We start from the raw sequence: 24050 nt of genomic DNA, 5'->3' as shown, positions 1-24050 counted from the left end.
TGGGGGTAGAAACTGTTCTCGTTGCTCTAGCAAAAATAACAGTCTATGACTTGGTTGACGGTAGTCTCTGACAATTTTTTGGGGGCCTTCCTCTAACATCGCCAAGTATAGAGGTCCTGGACGACAGTAATCTTGGTCCCAGTGATGTACTGGGCCTTACGCACTACCCTCCGTAGCGCCTTGCAGTCGGATGCCGAGCAGTTGCCATACAGGGCGGTGATGCAACCGGGCAGGATGCTCTCGATGGTGCAGCTTTATAACTTTTTGAGGTTCTGGGGACCAATGTCAAGTCTTTTCAGTCTCCTGAGGGGGAAAAGGTGTTGTAGTGCCCTCTTCACGACTGACTTGGCTTGTTTGGACCATGATTGTTTGGACCACTATAGCCCCGCCGATGTGAATGGCGGTGTGTTCGGTCCTCCTTTTCCTGTAGTCCACAATCAGCTCCTTTGTCTTGCTCACGTTGAGGGAGGTGTTGTTGTCCTGGCATCACATTGCCAGGTCTGACTTCCTCCCTATAGGCTGTCTCATCATTGCCGGTGATCGGTCCTACCACTGTTGTCGTCAGCAAACTTGGTGTTGGAGTCGTGCTTGGCCACGCAGTCTTTGTGACGTTGTGCAGTTGAACCCAGGTGCAGAGAAGAGACCAGACGAGGAATCAGTGGTTAACCACTCTAAGGTATGTGGGACGTTAGCGTCCCACCTCATCAACAGCCAGTGATACTGCAGTGCGCCAAATTCAAAACAACAGAAATCCCATAATTTAAATTCCTCAAACATACAAGTATTTTACACCATTTTAAAGCTACACTTGTTGTAAATCCAGCCAAAGTCTCCGATTTCAAAAAGGTTTTACGACAAAAGCACACCAAATGACTATGTAAGGTATGAGCCAAGTCACAGAAAAAGACAGCCATTTTTTCAGCTAAAGAGAACATTAACAAAAAGCAGAAATAGAGATAAAATTAATCACTAACCTTTGATAATCTTCATCACTCATAGGACTTCATGTTACACAATACATGTATTTTATGTTCAGTAAAGTTCATATTTATATCCAAAAATCAGAGTTTAGGCAAGACGCTACTGTATCACTTGGTAAAAAGCCTGAGAAAATGCATAGCACCACATTAAAATGAATGATTATGAAAATTACTATAAAATCAAACTTTCATTAAATCACACATGAAAGATATCAAATTAAAGCTACACTGGTTGTGAATCCAGCCAACATGTCAGAATTCAAATAGGCTTTTCAGCGAAAGCATACGAAGCTATTATCTGAGCATAGCACCATTGTAAACAAAAGAGAGAAAACATTTCAACCCTGCAGGAGCGACACAAAACGCAGAATAAAAATATAATTCATGGCTTACCTTTGACGAGCTTCTGTTGTTGGCACTCCAATATGTCCCATAAACATCACAAATGGTCCTTTTGTTCGATTAATTCCAAAATATATATGTCCAAAATGTATATGTCCAATATGGACGTATATGTCCATATATGTCCAAAATGTCCATTTATTTGGCGCGTTTGATCCAGAAAAATACCGGTTCCAACTTGCTCAAACATGACGACAAAATATATCAAAGGTTACCTGTAAACTTTGCCAAAAAATGTCAAACTACTTATGTAATACAACTTTAGGTATTTTTTAATGTTAATAATCGATAAAATTGAAGACGGGGTGATATGTGTTCAATACAGGATTAAAACGATATGTAGCATGCCTTCTGTTTGATTGAAACGCATGTCTAGGACACCAGGCGTGCCTCGACTTCAAGATGGCCGTATTTCTTCATTACACAAAGGAATAACCTCAACCTATTTCTCACGACTGTTGACATCTAGTGGAAGCCGTAGGAACTGCAAGCAAGTTGCTTAGAAATCTGGTTTCCTAATGAAACCTCATTGAAAAGACAGTGACCTAAAAAAAAAAGAAATTCTGAATGGTTTGTCCTCGGAGTTTCGCCTGCTAAATACGTTCTGTTATACTCACAGACATGATTCAAACAGTTTTAGAAACTTCAGAGTGTTTTCTATCCAAATCTACTAATAATATGCATATCTTATCTCCTGGCGATGAGTAACTGGCAGTTGAATTTGGGTATGTTTTTCATCCAAACGTGAAAATGCTGCCCCCTACACTAGAGAAGTTAAGGATAAACATAAATACTTTACTGATAAACAGTAGCCGCAGGATCACAGTACACTGGAAAAAACCAACAAACATAAAGTCTTAAATCACTCAGGAAACAAACGCACACGGTAAACAATTCAAGCTTCTGCAAAGGACATCAGAAAACACACCTCTTTTAACAGGGAAATCATAATGTGTAATAGGACACATCTGAGTGTCATTAATGTCTCTAGGACGGTCTCTGCCGCCCTCTGGTGACAGGTGGAACCATGACAGTCGTAGGTGAACAGGGAGTACAGGAGGGGACTAAGTGCACACCCCTGATTGGCCCACCTTTACCACCTGCGTGCGGCCCTTCAGGAAGTCCATGATCCAGTTGCAGATGGAGATATTTGGAGGTATTCATCTGTAGATCTGTTGGGGCGGTATGCGAATTAGAGTGGGTGTAGGGTTTCCGGAATGATGGTGTTGATGTGAGCCATGACCAGCATTTCAAAGCACATCATGGCTACCGATGTGAGTGCTACGGGGTGGTAGTCATTCAGGCAGGTTAACTTCGGTTACTGGGGCACAGGGACTATGATGGTCTGCTTGAAACATGTTGGTAGTACAGACAGGGAGAGGTTGAAAATGTCAGTGAAGACACTTGCCAGTTGGTCCTCACATGTTCTGAGTACACGTCCTGGTAATCCTTCTGACCCTACGGCCTTGTGAATGTTGACCTGTTTAAAGTTTATGCTCACATCGGCTATGAAGAGCGTGATCACACAGTCGTCTGGAACAGCTGGTGCTCTCATGCATGATTCAGTGTTGCTTGCTTCGAAGCGAGCATAAAAGGCATTTGACTCGTCTGGTAGGCTCGCGTCAATGGTCAGCTCTCAGCTGGTTTTCCCTTTGTAGTCAGTGTAGATGAAGGGGAGGAGACCATTGGGCTAGACAAAAGATTTAAGTGCCTTTGAACGGGGTATGGTAGTAGGCGCCAGGTGCACCGGTTTATGTCAAGAACTGCAACGCTGCTGGGTTTTTCATGATCAACAGTTTCCCGTGTGTATCAAGAATGGTCCACCACCCAAAATAAATCCAGCCAACTTAACACAACTGTGGGAAGCATTGGAGTCAACATGGCACAGCATCTCTGTGGAACGCTTTCGACACCTTGTAGAGTCCATGCCCCGATAAATTTAGGCTTTTCTGAGGGCAAAGTGTGCAACGCAATATTAGGAAGGTGTTCTTAATGTTTTGTACACTCCGTGTATATATTTTGATAAATGCTGACCGCTGTCAATTTCTATATTTTTTCCTCATAAATGTATCAATTTATGTTGGAAGGTAAAACCAAATCCTATGTGGCTGTAAATACTAAATCATTATTCTCCATCAGCCAGTGTGTTCCAATAGGACTAAGTGGAAAGAGTCACATACTATGTGCTATTTTTGGAATTATGGTGTAGTTTACAATGCACTACTGAAATACCTGTGTTGTATATTACAAAAGCTGATGAATTTCAGCAAAAAGACAGACGATACTGTATCAGTTGACAAGTCATGTAGAAAAGGTGATGGCATACAACAGCGTGCTACGTTTTTACAGTAGCCAACTGCTTTACAATACCCCAATTATGATGATTTGTCCTACGTATGTGCTGTATAAGGATAATGAAACTGTAAGAATGACATATTTCACAACATGCTCACAACCTGCCATTGGATACCAGTAATAATACAAAATTGTGCATGTCACGTTTTATTCGAATTCTGTATGGAAAATGATATTTACCATCTACTATTCTTTCTAACCAGCACTTCAAAAAGAACAGATTTGAAATGTGTATCTTGTATTTTTTGCTATTGGTTTAAAATTAGGGCTAGGCCAGCGGGACAACCGGTCATCAAATTCCTGTGAAATTGGATGGCGCGCAATTCAAATAAATGATCATAAAAATTATGGATATTAAACATTTAGGTAGATACAAGTGTCTTATATCGGTTAAAAGTCTTGTTCATCTAACTGCATTGTCCGATTTACAATAGGCTTTAAAGTGAAAGCATGCCATGCGATTGTTTGAGGACGGCGCCCCCACATCAAAATATTATTTAACCAGCACAGGCATCATAAAATCATAAATAGCGATTAAATATTCACTTACTTTTTGAAAATCTTCCTCTGATTTGCAATCCACAGGGTCCCAGCTACAACATGCATGGTTGTTTTGTTAGGGTACAGATTGATTTCCAACTCTGACTCCTAGTACTAAACTTTTCCTCGTTTTGGAAGAAACAAGCCTAAAACCTTGAACAAAGACTGTTCACATCTAATGGAAGCCATAGGAATTTCAATCTGGGAGCTGGATTTGGATATAACCCTATACTTTCCATTGAAAGAGCATGGGCTCTCAAAAAAAACAATTCTGGTTGGTTTTTCTTTGGATTTTCTCCTACCATATCTATGGTGTTATATTCTCAAACATTATTTGAACATTGCTACAAAATTCAAAGTGTTTTCTATCCAATGGTATCAATTATATGGATATCCTGGCTTCTGGGCATGAGTAACAGGCAGTTTACTTTGGGCATGTCATTCAGACAGGAAGTGGAGAAAAATTGACCCTAGCCTGAAGAAGTTAACTGATGTCACCAGGCACCACCAAAACAGGTAGACATGTTCATGTGGTCTTTTCAAACATATTTTATACAAAAAAGGCATTCGCATAATTTTTACAATTTCACAGTATTATTCCAACCACATTGTGTGGAAATATATATAAAACACAGGAAAATCATGTTGTTACTGCACTGGGCCTTTAACGAGTGAGAACACAATCATATCAAAAGTAATGTGAGCATTACATTGTGAAAAGCAATTACTTTATATGAACATGCATTGCAATGTGAACCATGTATTTCTAGATGAAAGACTGAATGATGACTGTATGATTTTGTGTGTCGTACTTCAAGTCAATTGAAAATGTGCTTAGAGTTTTGAAACAACTTCCTTTTTGATTATCTGTTTTGAGTTTTGTACTAAGCATTGTGAAAATGTACCACATACTTAGGAAAATTGCACCAAAGCGATAAAAAAAACTAAATGAAAGCAAACATTCACACTCCGCACAGTATCACATACTTATGTATAAGGAGTAGTAGGTACAGCATTAGCAGATGTGGATGTGTGTATATGTATCTGTCCATTTGTGTATTTGTAATTGACAGAGAGGGAGCCAAAGGTTAGCTAATTTGAATAGCTACCATGGCAGGTCTCATTTATGTGACGTTGTTTACGCGTAGGGATCACTGAACCCTGGAAGAGACTGCTACTGATCAGAGACAGCACGTGTAGATTAGGGAGAGTCCCTGTGATGCACAGGAACTCAATAAAGATATGTGAAGGGACAACCATCTAGCAAAGCTGTCTAAACAGTGTTGGTAACAGCTGTGGTATTTTATTCCTCTTTCTCTCTCTCCCCGCAGTGTTATTTGATGACTGTGTGGGGAACGAGGGCATGGCGTTCGAGGTGTCCCACCCAGACTTCCAAGTTGATGAGGAGATGAACCTGGTGGCCAGACGGGACGTGATTGACAGCGGCACCGTCATGTTCATCCATGGTGTCAATGAGCATGCTGAGGATATGGCACAGGTGGACATTGTAGGAGCTCTACCCCGGTCTCCCCAAACACTCAGGGTGAGTCACTAGCTGTCCAATGGATATCTCTTACCATGAGAGATGCTGATAATTGTCACTATTCAGCATTTAGTACCAACAACAAGTTGTTGAGGGTCAGATGTCATCGTTTTTTAAATTACAGCCTTGTGTCTTTTCATTGTATTCATCTACAATATGTATGTATTTAGAGTGACTTCCTCCCGCTGGGATGATTGGACTTAATTTGGGTTTGGAGAGCTGGTGGTTGAGGAAATTACTGTGATATTACCTGCATCTTACTTTTGTCATGCAAGTACTGTTTATAGAAAGGCCCACCGTGCCTACTGCTTTTTACATATTTCACATCTTTGTTCCTCTTTGTTCAAAGTAACAAATACAGGTACTTGATTTTTGTCCAAAAATCTACAAAACCAAATTAATCAACTTCACAGTATTCATATAGCCCACTCCACCCCCTCCTCTTACCTTCTAGCCTGTTCCAGTCCCCACCCTCCAGGCCAGCACTAGTGCTGCCAACTTGATTAAAACATTTTCCAGGGCCATCTTATATATTCTGTTATCTCTCCTCCAATCGTTGTTCTTTCCTGCTCCTTGCCCAGGTGTCCCGCTGGTGTCGTTTCTCCGACTCGCGGCCTAATGAGCAGCTCTCTCTCTCCATCTCCATGCATCACACTGCCTTCATTTGTTTTTACCTTTCCCATCATTTATTTAGTTAGCCAGTCCACTAGTATATCTTTGGCAGGCCTGGGAGGACATAAGTGAATTAGTAATCTCCATTCTGTGTGTGAGTGGGTAGAGAAGATTTCCTTATGAGTAATGTCACCATATTGTCCTTGTGGGCGAATCTGAAGGCTCTCTGTTTTTTAAAATTGTTTTTAGTCTACCGATGCAAGTTAAAAGAAGCTCCGCTATATATCATTTCCTTGCCATAAATTAACGAGACATTACACATATTGACAAGAATAAGTGTTATATAATTGTTTTGGGTTGGATGGTTGGATGGCAATGGCCCAATTTTACCTTTTGAACTTTTCTGCAGAATTTTTCTGTTGAAGCAGTGTCAGACCAGCTCCAATCCCAGATCATCCATTGGCCCCTCCCTTTGTTCTGGCTCTTTGATATCTCTCTCTGCTGCTCTACCCAGTGGGTGATATTAGTCTTAATTGCATAGAACACATGGACCTCATGACTTAGGCAAATAGGGAAAGTAAGAATAGAGAGACGGAGGCGAATATTAGACATAATAAGGTTATATTTGAAGAAGAGAAAGAGAAATAGAAAAGGATTGAACACAAAAGGGGCAGAAAGACAGGCGGAGAAAAGGGGGAAAAAACAGGCAGATGTGACTGCCCAGCTAACATTTCTAGGGAGAGAAAACATGTTTGTGATGTTACATGTAATGTTCCCTTGATGTTTGAGTATCCAGTTTTCCGTTTTTTAGGGAAATATTCTATGTATGTTAGCAAAAACCTCCTGAGAACCTACTTAGCATGTTCTAGACATGTTTCATGGGATGTTGCAATGTGTTGCAATGTGTCCAGTTATCTGAAGGTTAGGAGAATATTCCAACGACGTTACACCAAACCTACACAGAACATTGTTGCCATGTTCTCAGAATATTAGATACTCATTTTCTAGACACATTTCATGGATGTTGCCTGATAATCCCACAGAAATGCCCCCCCCCCCGAAGAGACTGCACAGTTGCACATACATGATTACATTGTACATGTTAATTTATACAGTATTTATTATTCGACATGTCCTCACCTGGGATCTTGGTTCAGAGTACTCCAATCTTCCTGCTACGCCACCATGTCCATGTCTATCAGTCTGTATAGTTGTATCATGTTGGTGGGGCATATTGCCCTGTATTAATAATATTCCTGAATCGCTATGATCAATAAAATCGTTTTTCTTGAATGCACAGTACTTTTAACAGAGCTGAGATTTACTTCAAAGTGCATACCCCCATTGCTTACACCTATCCAGTTGTTTCAGATCTAAGAAGGGGTCAGGGTTTTTTTCTCGACAGGGCCTAACTATACTGGCACAATAATCGGATTGCTCTGAAACAACTGGATAGGTGTAAGCAGTAGGGGGAATGCACTTTGAACTAAATCTCAGCTCTGTTAAAAGTACACTCAAGAAAAAATATTTTATTAACCTTTCTCGCCCCGGGGTTCCGCTAGCGGAACACCCACAACATTCCGCTGCCTTCGCAGCGCGCGAAATTCAAAAATATTTTTTTTAAATATTTAACTTCCACACATTAAAAAGTCCAATACAGCAAATGAAAGATAAACATCTTATGAATCCAGCCAACATGTCCGGTTTTTTAAATGTTTTTCAGCGTTAACACAATATATATTTATGTTAGCTCACCACAATAGCCAAACACACAACCCCATGTTTTCACCGCAAACATAGCTTTCACAAAACCCACAAATAGAGATAAAATTAATCACTAACCTTTGAACAACTTCATCAGATGACAGTCTTATAAGATCATGTTATACAATACATTTATGTTTTGTTCGAAAATGTGCATATTTATAGGTATAAATCGTAGTTTTACATTGCAGCCACCGTCACAAATAGCATCAAAACAGCCAGAATAATTACAGAGAGCACCGTGAAATATATAAATACTCATCATAAAACATTTATGAAAAATACATGGTGTACAGCAAATGAAAGATAAACATCTTGTGAATCCAGCCAATATTTCCGATTTTTAAGTGTTTTACAGCGAAAACACAATGTAGAATTATATTAGCTTACCACAATAGCCAAACACACAAACGCATTTATTCACCGCAAAGGTAGCTTTCGCAAAAACCAGCAAAAGATATACAATTAATCACTAACCTTTGGACAACTTCATCAGATGACAGTCTTATAACATCATGTTATACAATACACTTATGTTTTGTTTGAAAATTTGCATATTTAGCGCTGCAATCGTGGTTATACATTGTGAATATGTAGCAACATTTTCCCAGAATGTCCGGAGATATTTTGGACACTCACCTAATCTGACCAAAGAACTCATCATAAACTTTACATAAAAATACTTGTGGTATGGCAAATGAAAGATACACTGGTTCTTAATGCAACCGCTGTGTTCGATTTTTAAAAATAACTTTACCATAACATACAGCTTGCGTTATTGTGAGACAGCACTCACCAACACGGCGGAGATTAGGAGTCAATATTTTACACAGAAATACGAAATAACATCATACATTTTTTCTTACTTTTGCTGAGCTTCCATCAGAATGTTGTACAAGGAGTCCTTGGTCCAGAATAAATCGTTGTTTGGTTTTAGAATGTCCATTTCTTCTGTCGAATTCGCTCCACAATGCTAGCCAAGGTTACTAACATTCCCATCCTCTCTTGGCGCAAAGAACGGAAAACTCCAAAAGTCCCAATAAACGTTTAATAAACTGATAAAACTCGGTTGAAAAAACATACTTTATGATGTTATTATCAAATGTGTCAAATAAAATCAGAGCCGGAGATATTCGCCGTGTATACCGACCGCTTTTCAGAAAACAATGTGGAGCTCTGACAAAATGGCTGACCTGTCACTCCAAAAGCTCTTGTTCGACCTCAGATCAAGCTAGACACCCCATTCCACCTTCCACTGCCTGTTGACATCTAGTGGAAGGCGTATGAAGTGCATGCATATCGATAAATATAAGGCAATTTAATAGGCAGGCCCTGAAACAGAGCCTTCAGAGAAGTTTTCAGATTTTTCACTTCCTGTATGGAAGTTTGCTGCAAAATGAGTTCTGTTTTACTCACAGATGTAATTCAAACAGTTTTAGAAACTTGCGAGTGTTTTCTATCCAATAGTAATAATAATATGCATATTGTATGATCTAGAAAGAGTACGAGGCCATTTAAATTGGGCACGATTTTTTCCAAAGTGAAAACAGCGCCCCCTTATTGACCAGAAGTTAACCTCTCTGTGCACAGATCCTTTTAGCGGGATCATTTCCCTAAACAACCGCTGAATTGCAGGGCGCCAAATTCAAAAATATTACTAACATTTTTTATAATCATGCAATCACGAATGAAATATACCAAAACACAGCTTAGCTTGTTGTTAATCCACCTATCGTGTCAGATTTTGAAAATATGCTTTACAGAGAAAGAAATCCGAGCTTTTGTGAGTGTATCAATCAATGCTACAACAGCTAGCCCCAAATTAGCATGGTCACGAAAGTCAGAAAAGCAATAAAATTAATCGCTTACCTTTGATAATCTTCGGATGTTTGCACTCAGGAGACTCCCAATTACACAATAAATGTTATTTTTGTTCGATAAATATTACTTTTATAACAATAAAACGCCATTTGGGTTGCGCGTTATGTTCAGAAAACTACAGCCTCGTTCCGTTCGATGAAAATTCCAAAAAGTATCCGTAATGGTCGTAGAAACAAGTCAAATGTTTTTTATAATCAATCCTCAGGTTGTTTTTAACAAACATAATCGATAATATTTCAACCGGACCGTAACCTATTCAATAAGAGAGAAAAGGAAAATGGAGAGCTCCCCTCTCGCGCGCAGGAACTATTCAGAGAACACCTGACTACTTTTGAAAAATCTCGTTCATTTTTCAAAATAAAAGCCTGAAACTATGTCGAAAGCCTGGTCACAGCCTGAGGAAACCATTGGAAAATGAATCTGGTTGATACCCCTTTAAATGGAAGAAAGACTGGCCAGGAAACACAGATTTAAAAAAACATCACTTCCGGGTTAGATTTTCTCAGGTTTTCGCCTGCAGAATCAGTTTTGTTATACTCACAGACAATATATTAACAGTTTTGGAAACTTTGGAGTGTTTTCTATCCTAATCTGTAAATTATATGCATATTCTACGATCTGGACCTGAGAAATAGTCCGTTTCCCTTGGGAACGTTATTTAAAAAATTTAAACAAATCTGACCCCTAGCGTCAAGTAGTTAACACAGTGTCCAAAGAAGAGCAAGATGTATACAGAATGGTGTCGTCTGCGTAGAGATGGATCAAATAATCACCCGCGCAAGATCAACATCATTGATATTTACAGAGAAAAGAGACGGCCCGAGAATTGAACCCTGAACCCATAGCGACTGCCAGAGGTCCGGACAACAGGCCCTCCGATTTGGCACACTGAACTCTATCTGAGAAGTAGTTAGTGAACCAGGCGAGGCAGTCATTTGAGAAACCAAGGCTGTTGAGTCTACCGATAAGAATACGGTGATTGACAGAGTCGAAAGCCTTGGCGAGGTCGATGAAGACGGCTGCACAGTACTGTTTTGGTGGATATGATATCCTTTAGGACCTTGAGCGTGGCTGAGGAGCACCCGTGACCAGCTCGGATACTGGATTGCATAGCGGAGAAGGTACAGTGGAATTCGAGATGGTCAGTGATCTGTTTGTTCACTTGGCTTTCGAAGACTTTAGAAAAGAAGGGCAGGATGGATAAAGGTCTGTAACAGTTTGGGTTTAGAGTGTCTCTACCCTTTGGAGAGGGGGATGACCGCGGCCGCTTTCTAATCTTTAGGAATCTCAGACGATACGAAATAGAGGTTGTTGAACAGACTGGTAATAGGGGTTGCGACAATGGCGGTGGATAATTTTAGGACGAGAGGGTCCAGATTTTCCAGCCCAGCTGATTTGTATGGTTCCAGATTCTGCAGCTCTTTCAGGACATCAGCTATCTGGATTTGGTTGAAGGAGAAGCGGTGGTGGGGGGGGGGCTTGGGCTAGTTGCTGCGGGGGGTGCAGAGCTGTTCGCCGGGGTTTGGGTAGCCAGGTGGAAAGCATGGCCAGCCGTAGACAAATTCTTATTCAATTTCTCGATATATGTGGATTTATCGGTGGTGACAGTGTTTCCTAGCCTCAGTGCAGTGGGCAGCTGAGAGGAGATCCTCTTATTCTCCATGGACTTTAGTGTCCAGGTATCCTCTACTGACGGGATGAGGTCAATATCCTTCCAGGATACCTAGGCCAGGTTGATTAGAAAGGCCTGATTGCAGAAGTGCTTTAGGAAGTATTTGACAGTGATGAGGGGTGGTTGTTTCACCGCGGACCCATAACGGATGCAGGCAATGAGGCAGTGATCGCTGAGATCCTGGTTGAAAACAGCAGAGGTGTATTTAGAGGGCAAGTTGGTCAGGATGATATCTATGAGGGTCCCCATGTTTACGGATTTGGGGTTGTACCTGGTAGGTTCCTTGATAATTTCTATGAGATTGAGGGCATCTAGCTTAGATTGTAGGACGGCCGGGGTGTTAAGCATATCCCAGTTTAGGTCACCTAACAGTATGAATTCTGACAATAGATGGGGGGCAATCAATTCAGATATGGTGTCCAGGGCACAGCTGGGAGCTGAGGGGGTCTATAAACAAGCCGCAACAGTGAGAGACTTATTTCTGATAAAGCAAACTTAGGAAGGAGGCTTCTGATGTTAACTTGCATGAACCCAAGGCATTTCCGGTTACAGAAGTAAAAATATCAGAGCCCCTAGGGACACACATGGCCTGGGTTAACCTCTACATCACCAGAGGAACTAAGGAGGAGTAGGATAAGAGTACGGATAAAGGCTATAAGACCTGGGTGTCTAGGGCGTTTAGAACAGAGAGTAAAAGGAGCAGACTTCTGGGCGTGGTAGGATAGATCCAGGGCATAATGCACAGACAAGGGCAAGGTAGAGTACAGTGGAGTACAGTGGAGCTAAACCTAGGCATTGAGTGACGATGAGAGAGGCTGCATCTCTGGAAGCGCCAGTTAAGCTAGGTGCGGTCTCCGTATGTGTGGAGGGTGGGGCAAGGGAGCTAACCGAGGCATATAGAGCGGGACTAGGGGCTCCGCAGTAAAACAAAACAATGAGAGCTACCCTAAACAACAGTATACAAGGCATATTGACATTAGAGGGAGGCATAAAGCAATCACAGGTGTTGATTGGGAGGACTAAGACAACAATGGGTAAACAGCTAAGACAACAACAATGGGTAAATGGCGATGAATGGGCAGAGAGGGTCAGTTAGCTACACACAGGGCCTGCATTTGACAGATAAACAAAATGAAGTACCGTGTTAATGAACAGTCCAGTAGGCATCAGCTGTGTAGCCGATTGATCATAGGGTCCAATAAACAGTAATGGACTAAACAGGGAGCCGCTCGGCAGTTGTCACTACGCTAGGTGAGCGGGAGACACGGTGCTCAGAGAGTTAGCGGCCCGAGGCTAGTAGCTGGGTCCTCACTGACATCAATGACGAAGATGCCGGTTGACAGCACATCGGCCGAAATACGTCAGCAGACCAGTCATGATTGATTGGCGGGGCTCCGTGTCAACAAAGGGTCCAGGCCAATTGGCAAGAGAGGTATTGTAGTTGGTGTACTTCGAGCTAGGCCCATAGCCGGGGGAATGGGCCTAGCTCGAGGCTAACTGGTGCTTGCTTCTGGACAAGGGTGATAGCCACTCGGTAGCAGCTAGCTAGCTGCGATGATCCGGTGTAATGGTCCAGAGCTTGCGGCAGGAATCCGGTGATGTAGTGAAAAAAAAAAAGCAGTCCGATATGCTCAGGGCTGACATCACGCTGTGCAGACTGGCAGATATTATCCGGGCTATCCGGGCTATAGCGGCTGGTGTCTGTGCTAAAGGTAAAAACTGCTAGCAGTGGCTAACAATGACTAAATAGCTAGTAGCTAATTAGCTGGCTAACTTCTGATGGAGGTTCCAGTTAGAAGTTATAATTCATTCTCTTTGGCTGGGGATCAATATGGGAATTAATGGAATAATGCATTTCAATAAGATATGGAATATGGTTTCTTTTTCTGTTTTCTTTCTGTTATATATAGTACAATGGCCACCCTCTGGAAAATAAATAGCACTTTTCAAGTGTAACAATTGATAAGAGCAAAATATAACTAATAATTCAAAAATCTTATTTAGTTGGCTAAGTAGTTCTTATTCCATGCCATTTCACTCTGAAGGAAATTTCATAGTGGTTAGAGCGTTGGACTAGTAAGATCGAATCCCCGAGCTGACAAGGTAAAATCTGTTGTTCTGCCCCTGAACAAGGCAGTAAGCCCACTGTTCCTAGGCCGTCATTGAAAATAAGAATTTGTTCTTAACTGACTTGCGTTGTTAAATAAAGATAAAATAAATACAAATATTGCATCCAGAGAAAAAAAACCCCAAAGAAAACATTGTTTTCCCTCATGTCCTCTTGTCCTCAAGTTATATAATGCTGCCACAACCTAGCAGTTGACAGTTCATACTACAACTACTCTTACTGCAGTGTAAGCTTGCACTCTCACTTGCTCTTTCTGTTAAAGTACTGTGCTGTATCTCTGTCAGACTCTCTGTTGTTTACTATTTATGCATGTCTAGGCCTGGGTCACTGTGTTAGGAGGGCACTGTCTGTGTTACAAGTCATGACATTAACGTCAGTAATGTCTGTCAATAAATTCTTTAGCAAACTTCCAAAGTGCTTAGTTGACCTGATATTGACCTCCACAGTTCATAGGTTGTGATCACTTTTATGTATGTAATAACAACCAGGATTGTTCTTGTTTGTAGTGTCTGGAGACTAGCACTAGTATGTTGCGTCTGTGTCCGCGTGTAAGTGCCACCTCTCCAAAAGACAGTCAGGAATGACTGATGACACTTCTCAATATAGTATTCATGGGCAGAATGGACAAGGACGTGACATTGTTGCCGCAATAACTCTGTTCTCAGTCAGTGAGTGACGAAGGCTCTGTCTGTCGCAATGCCTAAAGGGCCTAGGTCAATCAGGAGCCACCACCATCAGCAACTTCTCTCACTCCTCTTTGCCATACTCTGTTCCTTAACCCATTATGGGCCAGGTGTCTCTGTTTGCCCTGAATAACTGCCAAGTCAGTACATCCCCAAAGTTGACCATCACAATCTTACAAGAGAAACCTGTTTTCCATACAGTGCATTCAGAAAGTAATCAGACGCCTTGACTTTTCCCACATTTTGTTACGTTACTGCCTTATTCTAAAATGGATTAAATAAAAAAAATACTCATGAATCTAAACACAGTACCCCATAATGACAATGCGAAAACAGGCTTGAATCATTTTAGCAAATGTATTAAAATATAAGTATTTAGACCCTTTGCTATGAGACTCGAAATTGAGGTCAGGTGCATCCTGTTTCCATTGATCAGCCTTGAGATGTTTGTACAACGTGATTGGAATCCACCTGGGGTAAATTCAATTGGACAAATTAAATTGATTGAAAGAAGACACCTGTCTATATAAGGTCCCACAGTTGACAGTCCATTTCAGAGCAAAAATCAAGGCTTGAGGTCGAAGGAATTGTCCGTAGAGCGTCGAGACAGGATTGCGGTGGGGCACAGATCTGGGGAAGGGTACCAAAATAATTCTGCCGCATTGAAGGTCTCCAAGAACCCAGTGGCGTCCATCATTCTTAAATGGAAGAATTTTTGGAACCACCAAGACTCTTCCTAGAGCTGACTGCCCGGCCAAACTGAGTAATCGAAGGGTGAATGGCCTTGGTCAGGAAGGGGACTAAGAACCCAATGGTCACTCTGACAGAGCTCCAGAGTTCCTCTGTGGAGATGGGAGAACCTTCCAGAAGGACAACCATCTTTGCAGCACTCCACCATTCAGGCCTTTGTGGTAGAGTGGCCAGATGCAAGCCACTCCTCAGTAAAAGGCACATGACAGCCTTGGAGTTTGACAAAAGGAATCTTAAGGAAACATGATTATCTGGTCTGATGAAACCAAGATTGAACTCTTTGGCCTGAATGCCGAGCGTCACGTCTGGAGGAAACCTGGCAGCATCCCTATGGATGAAGCATGGTGGTGGCAGCATCATGCTGTGGGTATGTTTTTCAGTGGCAGGGACTGGGACTGGGAGACTAGTCAGGATCGAGGGAAATATGAACAGAGCAAAGTACAGAGAGATCCTTGACAAAAACCTGCTCCAGAGTGCTCAGACTAGGGCAAATGTTCACCTTCCAACAGGACAACAACCCTAAGCACACAGCGAAGAACATGCAGGAGTGGCTTCGGGTCAACTCTGTGAATGTCCTTGAGTGGCCCAGCCAAAGCCCGGACTTGATCCCGATCATACATTTTTGGAGAGACCTAAAAATACCTGTGCAGCGACGCTCCCCATCCAAGCTGACCGAGCTGGAGAGGATCTGCAGAGAAGAATGTGAGAAACTACAGGTGTGCCAAGCTTGTAGAGTCATACCCAAGAATAGTTGAGGCTGTAATCACTGCCAAAGGTGCTTCAACAAAGAACTGAGTAAATGGTCTGAATACTTACAGTTGAAGTCGGAAGTTTACATACACTTAGGTTGGAGTCATGAAAACTCGTTTTTCAACCACTCCACAAATGTATTGTTAACAAACTATAGTTTTGGCAAGTCGGTTAGGACATCTACTTTGTGCATGACACAAGTAATTTTTCCAACAATTGTTTACAGACAGATTATTTCACTTATAATTCATTGTATCACAATTCCAGTGGGTCAGAAGTTTCCATACACTAAGTTGACTGTGCCTTTAAACAGCTTGGAAAATTCCCCAAAATGATGTCATGGCTATAGAAGCTTCTGATAGGCTAATTGACATCATTTGAGTCAATTGGAGGTGTGCATGTGGATGTATTTCAAGGCCTACCTCAGTGCCTCTTTGCATGACATCATGGGAAAATCAAAAGAAATCAGCCAAAACCTAAAAAAAAATTGGAGACCTCCACGAGTCTGGTTGATCCTTGGCAGAAATTTCCAAACGCCTGAATGTACCATGTTCGGCTGTACAAACAATAGTACGCAAGTATAAAAACAATGGGACCACGCAGCCGTCATACTGCTCAGGAAGGAGACGCGTTCTGTCTCCTAGAGATGAACGTACTTTGGTGCAAAAAGTGCAAATCAATCCCAAAACAACAGCAAAGAACCTTGTGAAGATGCTGGAAGAAACAGGTACAAACGTATTTATTTCCACAGTAAAACAAGTCCTGTATCGACATAACCTGAAGGGCGCTCAGCAAGGAAGAAGCCACTGCTCCAAAACCGCCATAAAACAGCCAGACTACGGTTTGCAACTGCACATGGGGACAAAGATCATACTTTTTGGAGAAATTTCCTCTTGTCTGATGAAACAAAAATATATCTGTTTGGCCATAATGACCATCGATATGTTTGGAGGAAAAAGGGTGATGCTTGCAAGCCGAAGAACACCATCCCAACCGTGAAGCATGAGGTGGCAGCATCATGTTGTGGGGGTGCTTTTCTGCAGGACGGACTGGTGCACTTCACAAAAAAGATGGCATCATGAGGCAGGAAAATTATGTGGATATATTGAAGCAATATCTCAAGACATCAGTCAGGAAGTTAAAGCTTGGTCGCAAATGGGTCTTCTAAATGGACAATGACCCCAAGCATACTTCCAAAGTTGTGGCAAAATGGCTTAAGTACAACAAAGTCAAGGTATTGGACTGGCCATCACAAAGCCCTGACCTCAATCTCATAGAAAATGTGTGGGCAAAACTGAAAAAGCGTTTGCGAGCAAGGACGCCTACAAACCTGACTCAGTTACACCAGCTCGGTCAGGAGCCAAATTCACCCAACTTATTGTGGGAAGCTTGTGGAAGGATACCCGAAACGTTTGACCCAAATTAAACAATTTATAGGCAATGCTACCAAATACTAATTGAGTGTATGTAAACTTCTGACCCACTGGGAATGTGATGAAAGAAATAAAAGCTGAAATAAATCATTCTCTCTACTATTATTCTGACATTTCACATTCTTAAAATAAAGTGGTGAACCTAACTGACCTAAGGCAGGGAATTTTTACTTGGATTAAATGTCAGGAATTGTGGAAAAACTGAGTTTAAATGTATTTGGCTAAGGTGTATGTAAACTTCCAATTTCAACTATATGTAAATGTGATATTTTTGTTATTTATCCTTTATAAATTTGCTAAAATTTGTAAAAACCTGTTTTTACTTTGTTATTATGGGCTGTTATGTGTAGATTGATGAGTAACAAAAACTATTTAGTACATTTTAAATAAGGCTGTAACGTAACAAAATGTGGAAAAAGTCAAGGAGTCTGGATACTTTCCGAATGCACTGTACGTACACTTACAGACACATCGATCCTGGTCTTTCCACTGCCCTAAATTTTGACACAACTTGGTCCTCACTAAGATTCTGTAATGAGATTTCAGACACTGAGAGAGAGAGAGAAAAGTCAGGGGTGATGGTGTGGCAGTAATTTATAAACATTAAAGATTCATGACTAACTTCTCGGGAGGTGTCACAGCCTGTGTCACAGAGCTGAGCACAGCGCTAGGCTTATTCATCACCTGCATAGTGAGGAAGGAGAGGAAGGGACACGTTATGTTTAGACTCCCAGCATTCAATGTGAGCTTCACGTTTCTCTGTCCTTGATAGTGTAGCTAGGTACAGATGTAGGATCTTAATTTGAGCCAGTTTGCTACAGCAGGAAAATAATCCTGCAGCAACAGGAAATGCCAATTATTATGTCGATTAGAAATCATGGATATTTTTTGTAGGGGTTAATACATTTTACGTTAGGGCAAATTAAGTCTGGCATTTTAAAGTGGAAATTACAGACTTTTGAAGCCTTTTTAAACCTTGAATACACTACAAGTTTGCATTTCTTGTTGTGCAGGAAAATTCTCATCAACAAAAGATTGATCATATTAAGATCCTACATGTGTATGTGTATCAAACGGTGTGTGTTCATCAATATCCCCAAGGTTATAGCCCGTATGCAGAGCATTGATGGGTACAACATCCCTATCCCTCCACTGCTCTCACCATCTCTCAGCCCAGAAAAGGGAGAGTGACAGTGTGTTCCATCTTCAGTGTAATACCTGTCATCACTCTCGGCTGTTTTCCATTGAGATGCTAAAAAATAAAGGTATCTTACTGTATCATAGCAATCAAGGAGCCAAGAGTTGTGCATCATGGGATTGATGCGGTCGTACAAAAACAACTTAATTAAGTGAGGTTTTACAGGGCCACCCAAAGGCCAGGAGTTATCTTTGAAACCAATCACAGAGGACAACCCACCTCTGAACTTGCTCCTTAAACACATAATAGTCCATTTAATCTGGAGCAATTATGTGTCGCTCTGGTTAACTGCTTCAGGGATGTTCTCTTGACATTTGAGAATCACTCGGTGCCTGGAAAACACTGTCCATTACCGGAACACTATGTACTTTATGTACCTTGTTCTGGTCGGGTTGGGTTTTTGATGGCTTTCATGTTTCATCCAACCTCTGAAGGTTGTCTGGAAAAGGAAAGGAAAGTGACTTAGATTGAGTTGCCTGTATAGCAGTCAGTGTGCCCTCTTAGTCTCAGTGTCAACATACAGCGTTGTAAACAAATGCCTCCATCCCCCAACCTCCTTACCTTGTCCCTCTTTGTCATTCTGACAGGGGCGAGCACTGCCAGCTTGCAGCGCAGCACAACATTGTGTGAAAGACTGCCAATGTATCTGTGTGATGTGCCATAAAAGAGGAAGGACAAAGGAGAGACTTCAGTTTCTAATGCAAATTTAATCTCAACCCCAGAGATGTTTTTTTATATTGTCATGTTATTCCTTGGACAATGGCTTGTCACCGCTTCTTTCGGTTTTTAGCAGGACTGTCGCCTTGGTCCCGGCTGTTGTTTCTTGAAGCCGCGTGGGCATGGGCACCACATGCCAGGGCAGCAGGGGATCAGGAGGACCTGTACCGAGTGGGCACAGGGTTGTGCCCACTTGGAGAGAGAGAAAGAGAGAATATATAAAATATAGAGAGCGAGGTGGCTGCTTTCCAGCCAGTCAGCCAACACTCCGACATTTTCCTATCCTGCCCTGACCCTGTAATTCCTCTCTGTGGATTAGTGTTTTAATGAGAGCAGGGCCTGCTAGATTCTCGGTAGCAGTGATGTAGTCTTGACACAGACACACAACTGTGTCCTCAACATTACACCTTTTCCAAATTTCAACTGTAATTATCCAGTCACATTAACAAAGACATAACATTCACAACAATGACATACACATACGAGTGTATAAAACATTAGGAACACCTGCTCTTTCAATGACATAGACTGACCAAAGGAATCCATATGAAAGCTTATTGATGTCACCACTTCAATCAGTGAAGATGAAGAGAAGGAGACAGGTAAATGAAGGATTTTTAAGCCTTGAGTTAATTGAGACATGGATTGTGTATGTGTGCTATTCAGAGGGTGAATGGGCAAGACAAAAGATTTAAGTGCCTTTGAAAAGGGTATGGTAGTAGGTGCCAAGCGCACCGGTTTGAGTGTGTCAAGAACTGAAATACTGCTGGGTTTTTTACCGTCAACTGTTTCCCTTGTGTATCAAGATTGGTCCGCCACCAAAAGGACATCCAGCCAACTTGACATAACTGTGGGAAGCATTGGAGTCAACATGGGCCAGCATTCCTGTGGAATGCTTTCGACAATCTTGCAAAATCTTGCAGCTTGCTCTTACACCAGTGTCCCTGTTCATACCCTATGTATACCCTATTCTTATACCAGTGTCCCCATTCATACCTTATTTATAAACTATTCTTACACCAGTGTGCCTATTCATACCCTATTTATACCATATTCTTACACCTGTGTCCCTATTCATACCCTATTTATACCCTATTCTTAGGGTATAAATAGGGTATGGTCCATTTTACAGTTGAGTGATCCAAACCATTCTTCTCCCCCATCTGCTCTGTGAGTGATTCTGTCTTTTTGTTGTCTCTGGCTAATGTATTGTAAACACATGCATGAAGTCTTAGGCTTTCACGATGCTCATGCAGGAGTTGTGTGTGTGTATGTGTTGGCGGGCGTTGTGGCAGCATTATGTTGGCATGTGTCCCGCTGAATGAACAGCCAGAGGGAGGTGCACTCACATGGGTTACTGCAGCTACAGATGTAGGATCTTAATTTGATCACCCTATTGCAGTAGAACTGTCATGAAATTCAGGATATTGTAGTGTATTTGAGTTTCTACAGAACTGCTCATAGTGTGTTAGAGGTGCAAGAGAGAAAAGCCACTAATCCATACCACTTCCTACATTTACATACAGAGTACACACATTTTCCATACTGTCAGAGAATTACTCATAGTGTGTTAGTCACGAAGCATGACACTTTTTCTTGTTTCTGCACGTTCTGAGACGAAAATTTTATTCTGTAGTGTTTTGAAGATGGAAAATAACATGTCAAAAGGTACTGGCTGAATCAACAATAGGTTGAAAAGTTAATAAATAGGTTTGCTCCATGAAAGTATTGTCATCTTTCATCTCATCTCTCTCTCCGTGTCTTTCTTTTCATATCTCTGTAGCTCTCTCTTCCAAGTTTCCTGCCCTTTTCTACTGCCCCAAGTATTCATCTAACATGGAAAGCTAGAGTCAATTAGAGCATTGATGGACATAAAATAATGAAAAGAAATTAAATTAAACAAATGACTTATTGTTACTTATTGTTCAAGGTTATAACAATCTCATGCTGCTGTTCGGTTGTAATTCCATCCAAGTGAATGTCTACAACCAAATAGAATGAGAAAGAAAGAATGAGACACAGAACCTGAATTGATAACTGCATCTAAAGACTGTTAGACTCAAAGGTCTGGTTGCTGTGTCAATGTTAGATAGCCTTCTTTCCTAATCTACTTTCCAGAACAACCCAGTGTCAATGTATGTCCTTCCTTCCTTTCACCAATCAGTAGAGAGGGGGATATAGGAAGCCTACTGTAAAAATAGTTGGCTGGTATGCCCTCTCCCATCTGAGCGGTCGGCTGTGAATGCCCTCACCCGCTAGTACACTTATGCTGACTGTGATTTGGGTTCTGACCCTCCACAGGATGTCCGGTAAGAACAATGCTGATACTTCTCCTTTCGGGATATGTATTTCCTTTTTCTCTTCACCAACACACATTAAGCACACACACACTTTTGGTCATATACCATGAATCTTGACTGGGAGTGAATCTTGTGTGGCAGACAAGGGGGTTTGGTCAAGACATTTACACAGATCAGACACGGACAGAGTTGGAGTAGCTCGATTTCAAGGGTGTTTATTTAAATAACAAACAAAAATAAAATAATCTCCTCCAGGAGACCTCCTCCGGGATACCGTCTTCTGGGCTCCGGGGTCTTGCTGTATCCTGGGGGAACCAAACTGAGCTCCCTCCGTTATCCCTGGGACTGAGCACGACTATACAGGGGTAACCTCTCTTCCCCCAGTCCCCTCTCCCGTGTGCTGCCCTTCTGGCAGCTTTATGGGACTCATCCAGCTGGTGAGCAATCAGGCCCTTGATTACTCACAAAGCACAATCAGCCCCAATTAGTCCTGGCAGGAGAGCCCATCGAGACCTGGCACATCCAGCAGAGGGAGCCATCGCCTCGTGATGTCGACTCCGTCTGTCACCAGGCCTCGATGATTCTCCCCCTGGTGGCTGACCTGCTGTACGCCACACTTGGTGGAATACTACTTGTGTTAATCCAAATTAATTATATGCACAACAAAACAGTATCAGTAAAGTGTCATAATTACGCAATAAAAATAATGCTATATAAACATGAATGAATAAGAATAATATTACACTATTTAAATACAGCTATAAACAGAGCAGCATAAACATTAACCTGAAGATGAACCTCTTGTAGGAGAAAGAGAAACCAATTACTAAGACTGACAAGATAAAGATTTATGGCACCCCCTCTGGCCTATATTAGCATCCACTAAAAGGCCTCTAACCTAAAGGGCCTAGTCTCTGCCGGACACAGTTGTCACAGAACAGGTGGATGTCCCTAAGGGAAGCCGGGGAGTCCATCTCTGGGCTGGTGTGGCACCTTGGAAGGGCTACCTGGTGCAGGTCTGGAAGTTCTCTCTCCGACTCTGAGGTGATGTACCCCAGTAGGTCGTATTGCTATCCAGGACCTTGTAAATAGTGTGCATGGTAACTGTTGGACTTGTACGACTGGCGGGACTTGTACAACAGGGTGTCAGACTGACAATGCAAGCTTACCCCAAGGAATGTTCGCTTGCCCCTGTGCAATCTAGAGTTCGGCGCAGATTGACCTGGCTTCAGAAGGGAGATTACTGGTCACCGACGGGACAAGGCTTGTCCATTGTCGCAGGTTGAAGCCTCCCTCGGCTCGTAGCTTACGAATCTTGTCCACAAGGACCTTGGCATCTTTCTTGTCAGTCAGGCTTTGCAAACAGTTGTCCATGTAGAAGGACTTCTCTATCGACTCTCTTGTCTTCTCCAGACCAACCTCACCATTGGTGGAACATCCCACGAATGTCACTGCTGATGGCAACAGAGTGATCTCTAAGTCTGAGGAGCACTGCAAGTAGAGAGGGGCCCAGCATGGGTCCTGGGAGCAGGAGCTTGTTAATGTGGTCCCCTTTGTACTGGAACGAGCAGTTGAATACCACAAATTCTTGCCGTTATGCTGTGGTGTGGGATTTACCAGCTAATGGCTGTGTCGTCTACAGCGCCTGGCACTAACTTGATGGCGTAGCTGGCCTGCTCCAACTTCTGAATTTTCGCTTTGAATGCTACTTTGAATGCTTGCTCTAGTGACTTCGCCAGCCTCTTCTCTGTGATGTGAGCAGTGGGAGCACAGCTTCCTTAACCTCTCTGGGATAGGCGGGACGCTTCCGTACCACTTGGCCAATAAGCCAGGGAAAATGTAGAGCGCCAAATTCCAAAAAATTATATAAAATTAAACTTTCATTAAATCACACATATAAGATACCAAATTAAAGCTACACTCGTTGTGAATCCAGCCAACATGTCAGATTTCAAAAAGGCTTTTCAGCGAAAGCATAAGATGCTATTATCTGATGATAGCACAACAGTAAACAAAGAGAGTGTAGCATATTTCAACCCGGCAGGCGCAACACAAAACGCAGAAATAAAATATAAATCATGCCTTACCTTTGACGAATTTATGTTGTTGGCACGCCAATATGTCCCATAAACATCACAAATGGTCCTTTTGTTCGATTAATTCCGTCCTTATATGTCCAAAATGTCCATTTATTTGGCGCGTTTGATCCAGAAAAAAACATCTTCCAATTTGCGCAACGTCACTACAAAAATGACCTCTAAACTTTGCCAAAACATTTCAAACTACTTTTGTAATACAACTGAAGGTATTTGTAAACGTTAATAATCTATCAAATTGAAGAC

General features: G+C 41.9%; 1 protein-coding gene across 1 annotated transcript in view; it reads left to right on the top strand.

Annotated features, from left to right (window-relative positions):
- The window catches only part of LOC139539869 (cadherin-13-like), a 704975-nt gene that overhangs the window by 236243 nt on the left and 444682 nt on the right, over positions 1 to 24050 (top strand). The window contains exon 3 of the mRNA XM_071343218.1: positions 5609 to 5820. Coding sequence (XP_071199319.1) covers positions 5609 to 5820 — 212 coding nt within the window. The remainder of the gene's footprint in view (positions 1 to 5608; positions 5821 to 24050) is intronic.

The sequence above is a fragment of the Salvelinus alpinus genome, chromosome 15, assembly GCF_045679555.1.
Source record: "Salvelinus alpinus chromosome 15, SLU_Salpinus.1, whole genome shotgun sequence".
Lineage (NCBI taxonomy): Eukaryota > Metazoa > Chordata > Actinopteri > Salmoniformes > Salmonidae > Salvelinus > Salvelinus alpinus.
This window is presented reverse-complemented; position numbering and strand designations above follow the sequence as displayed.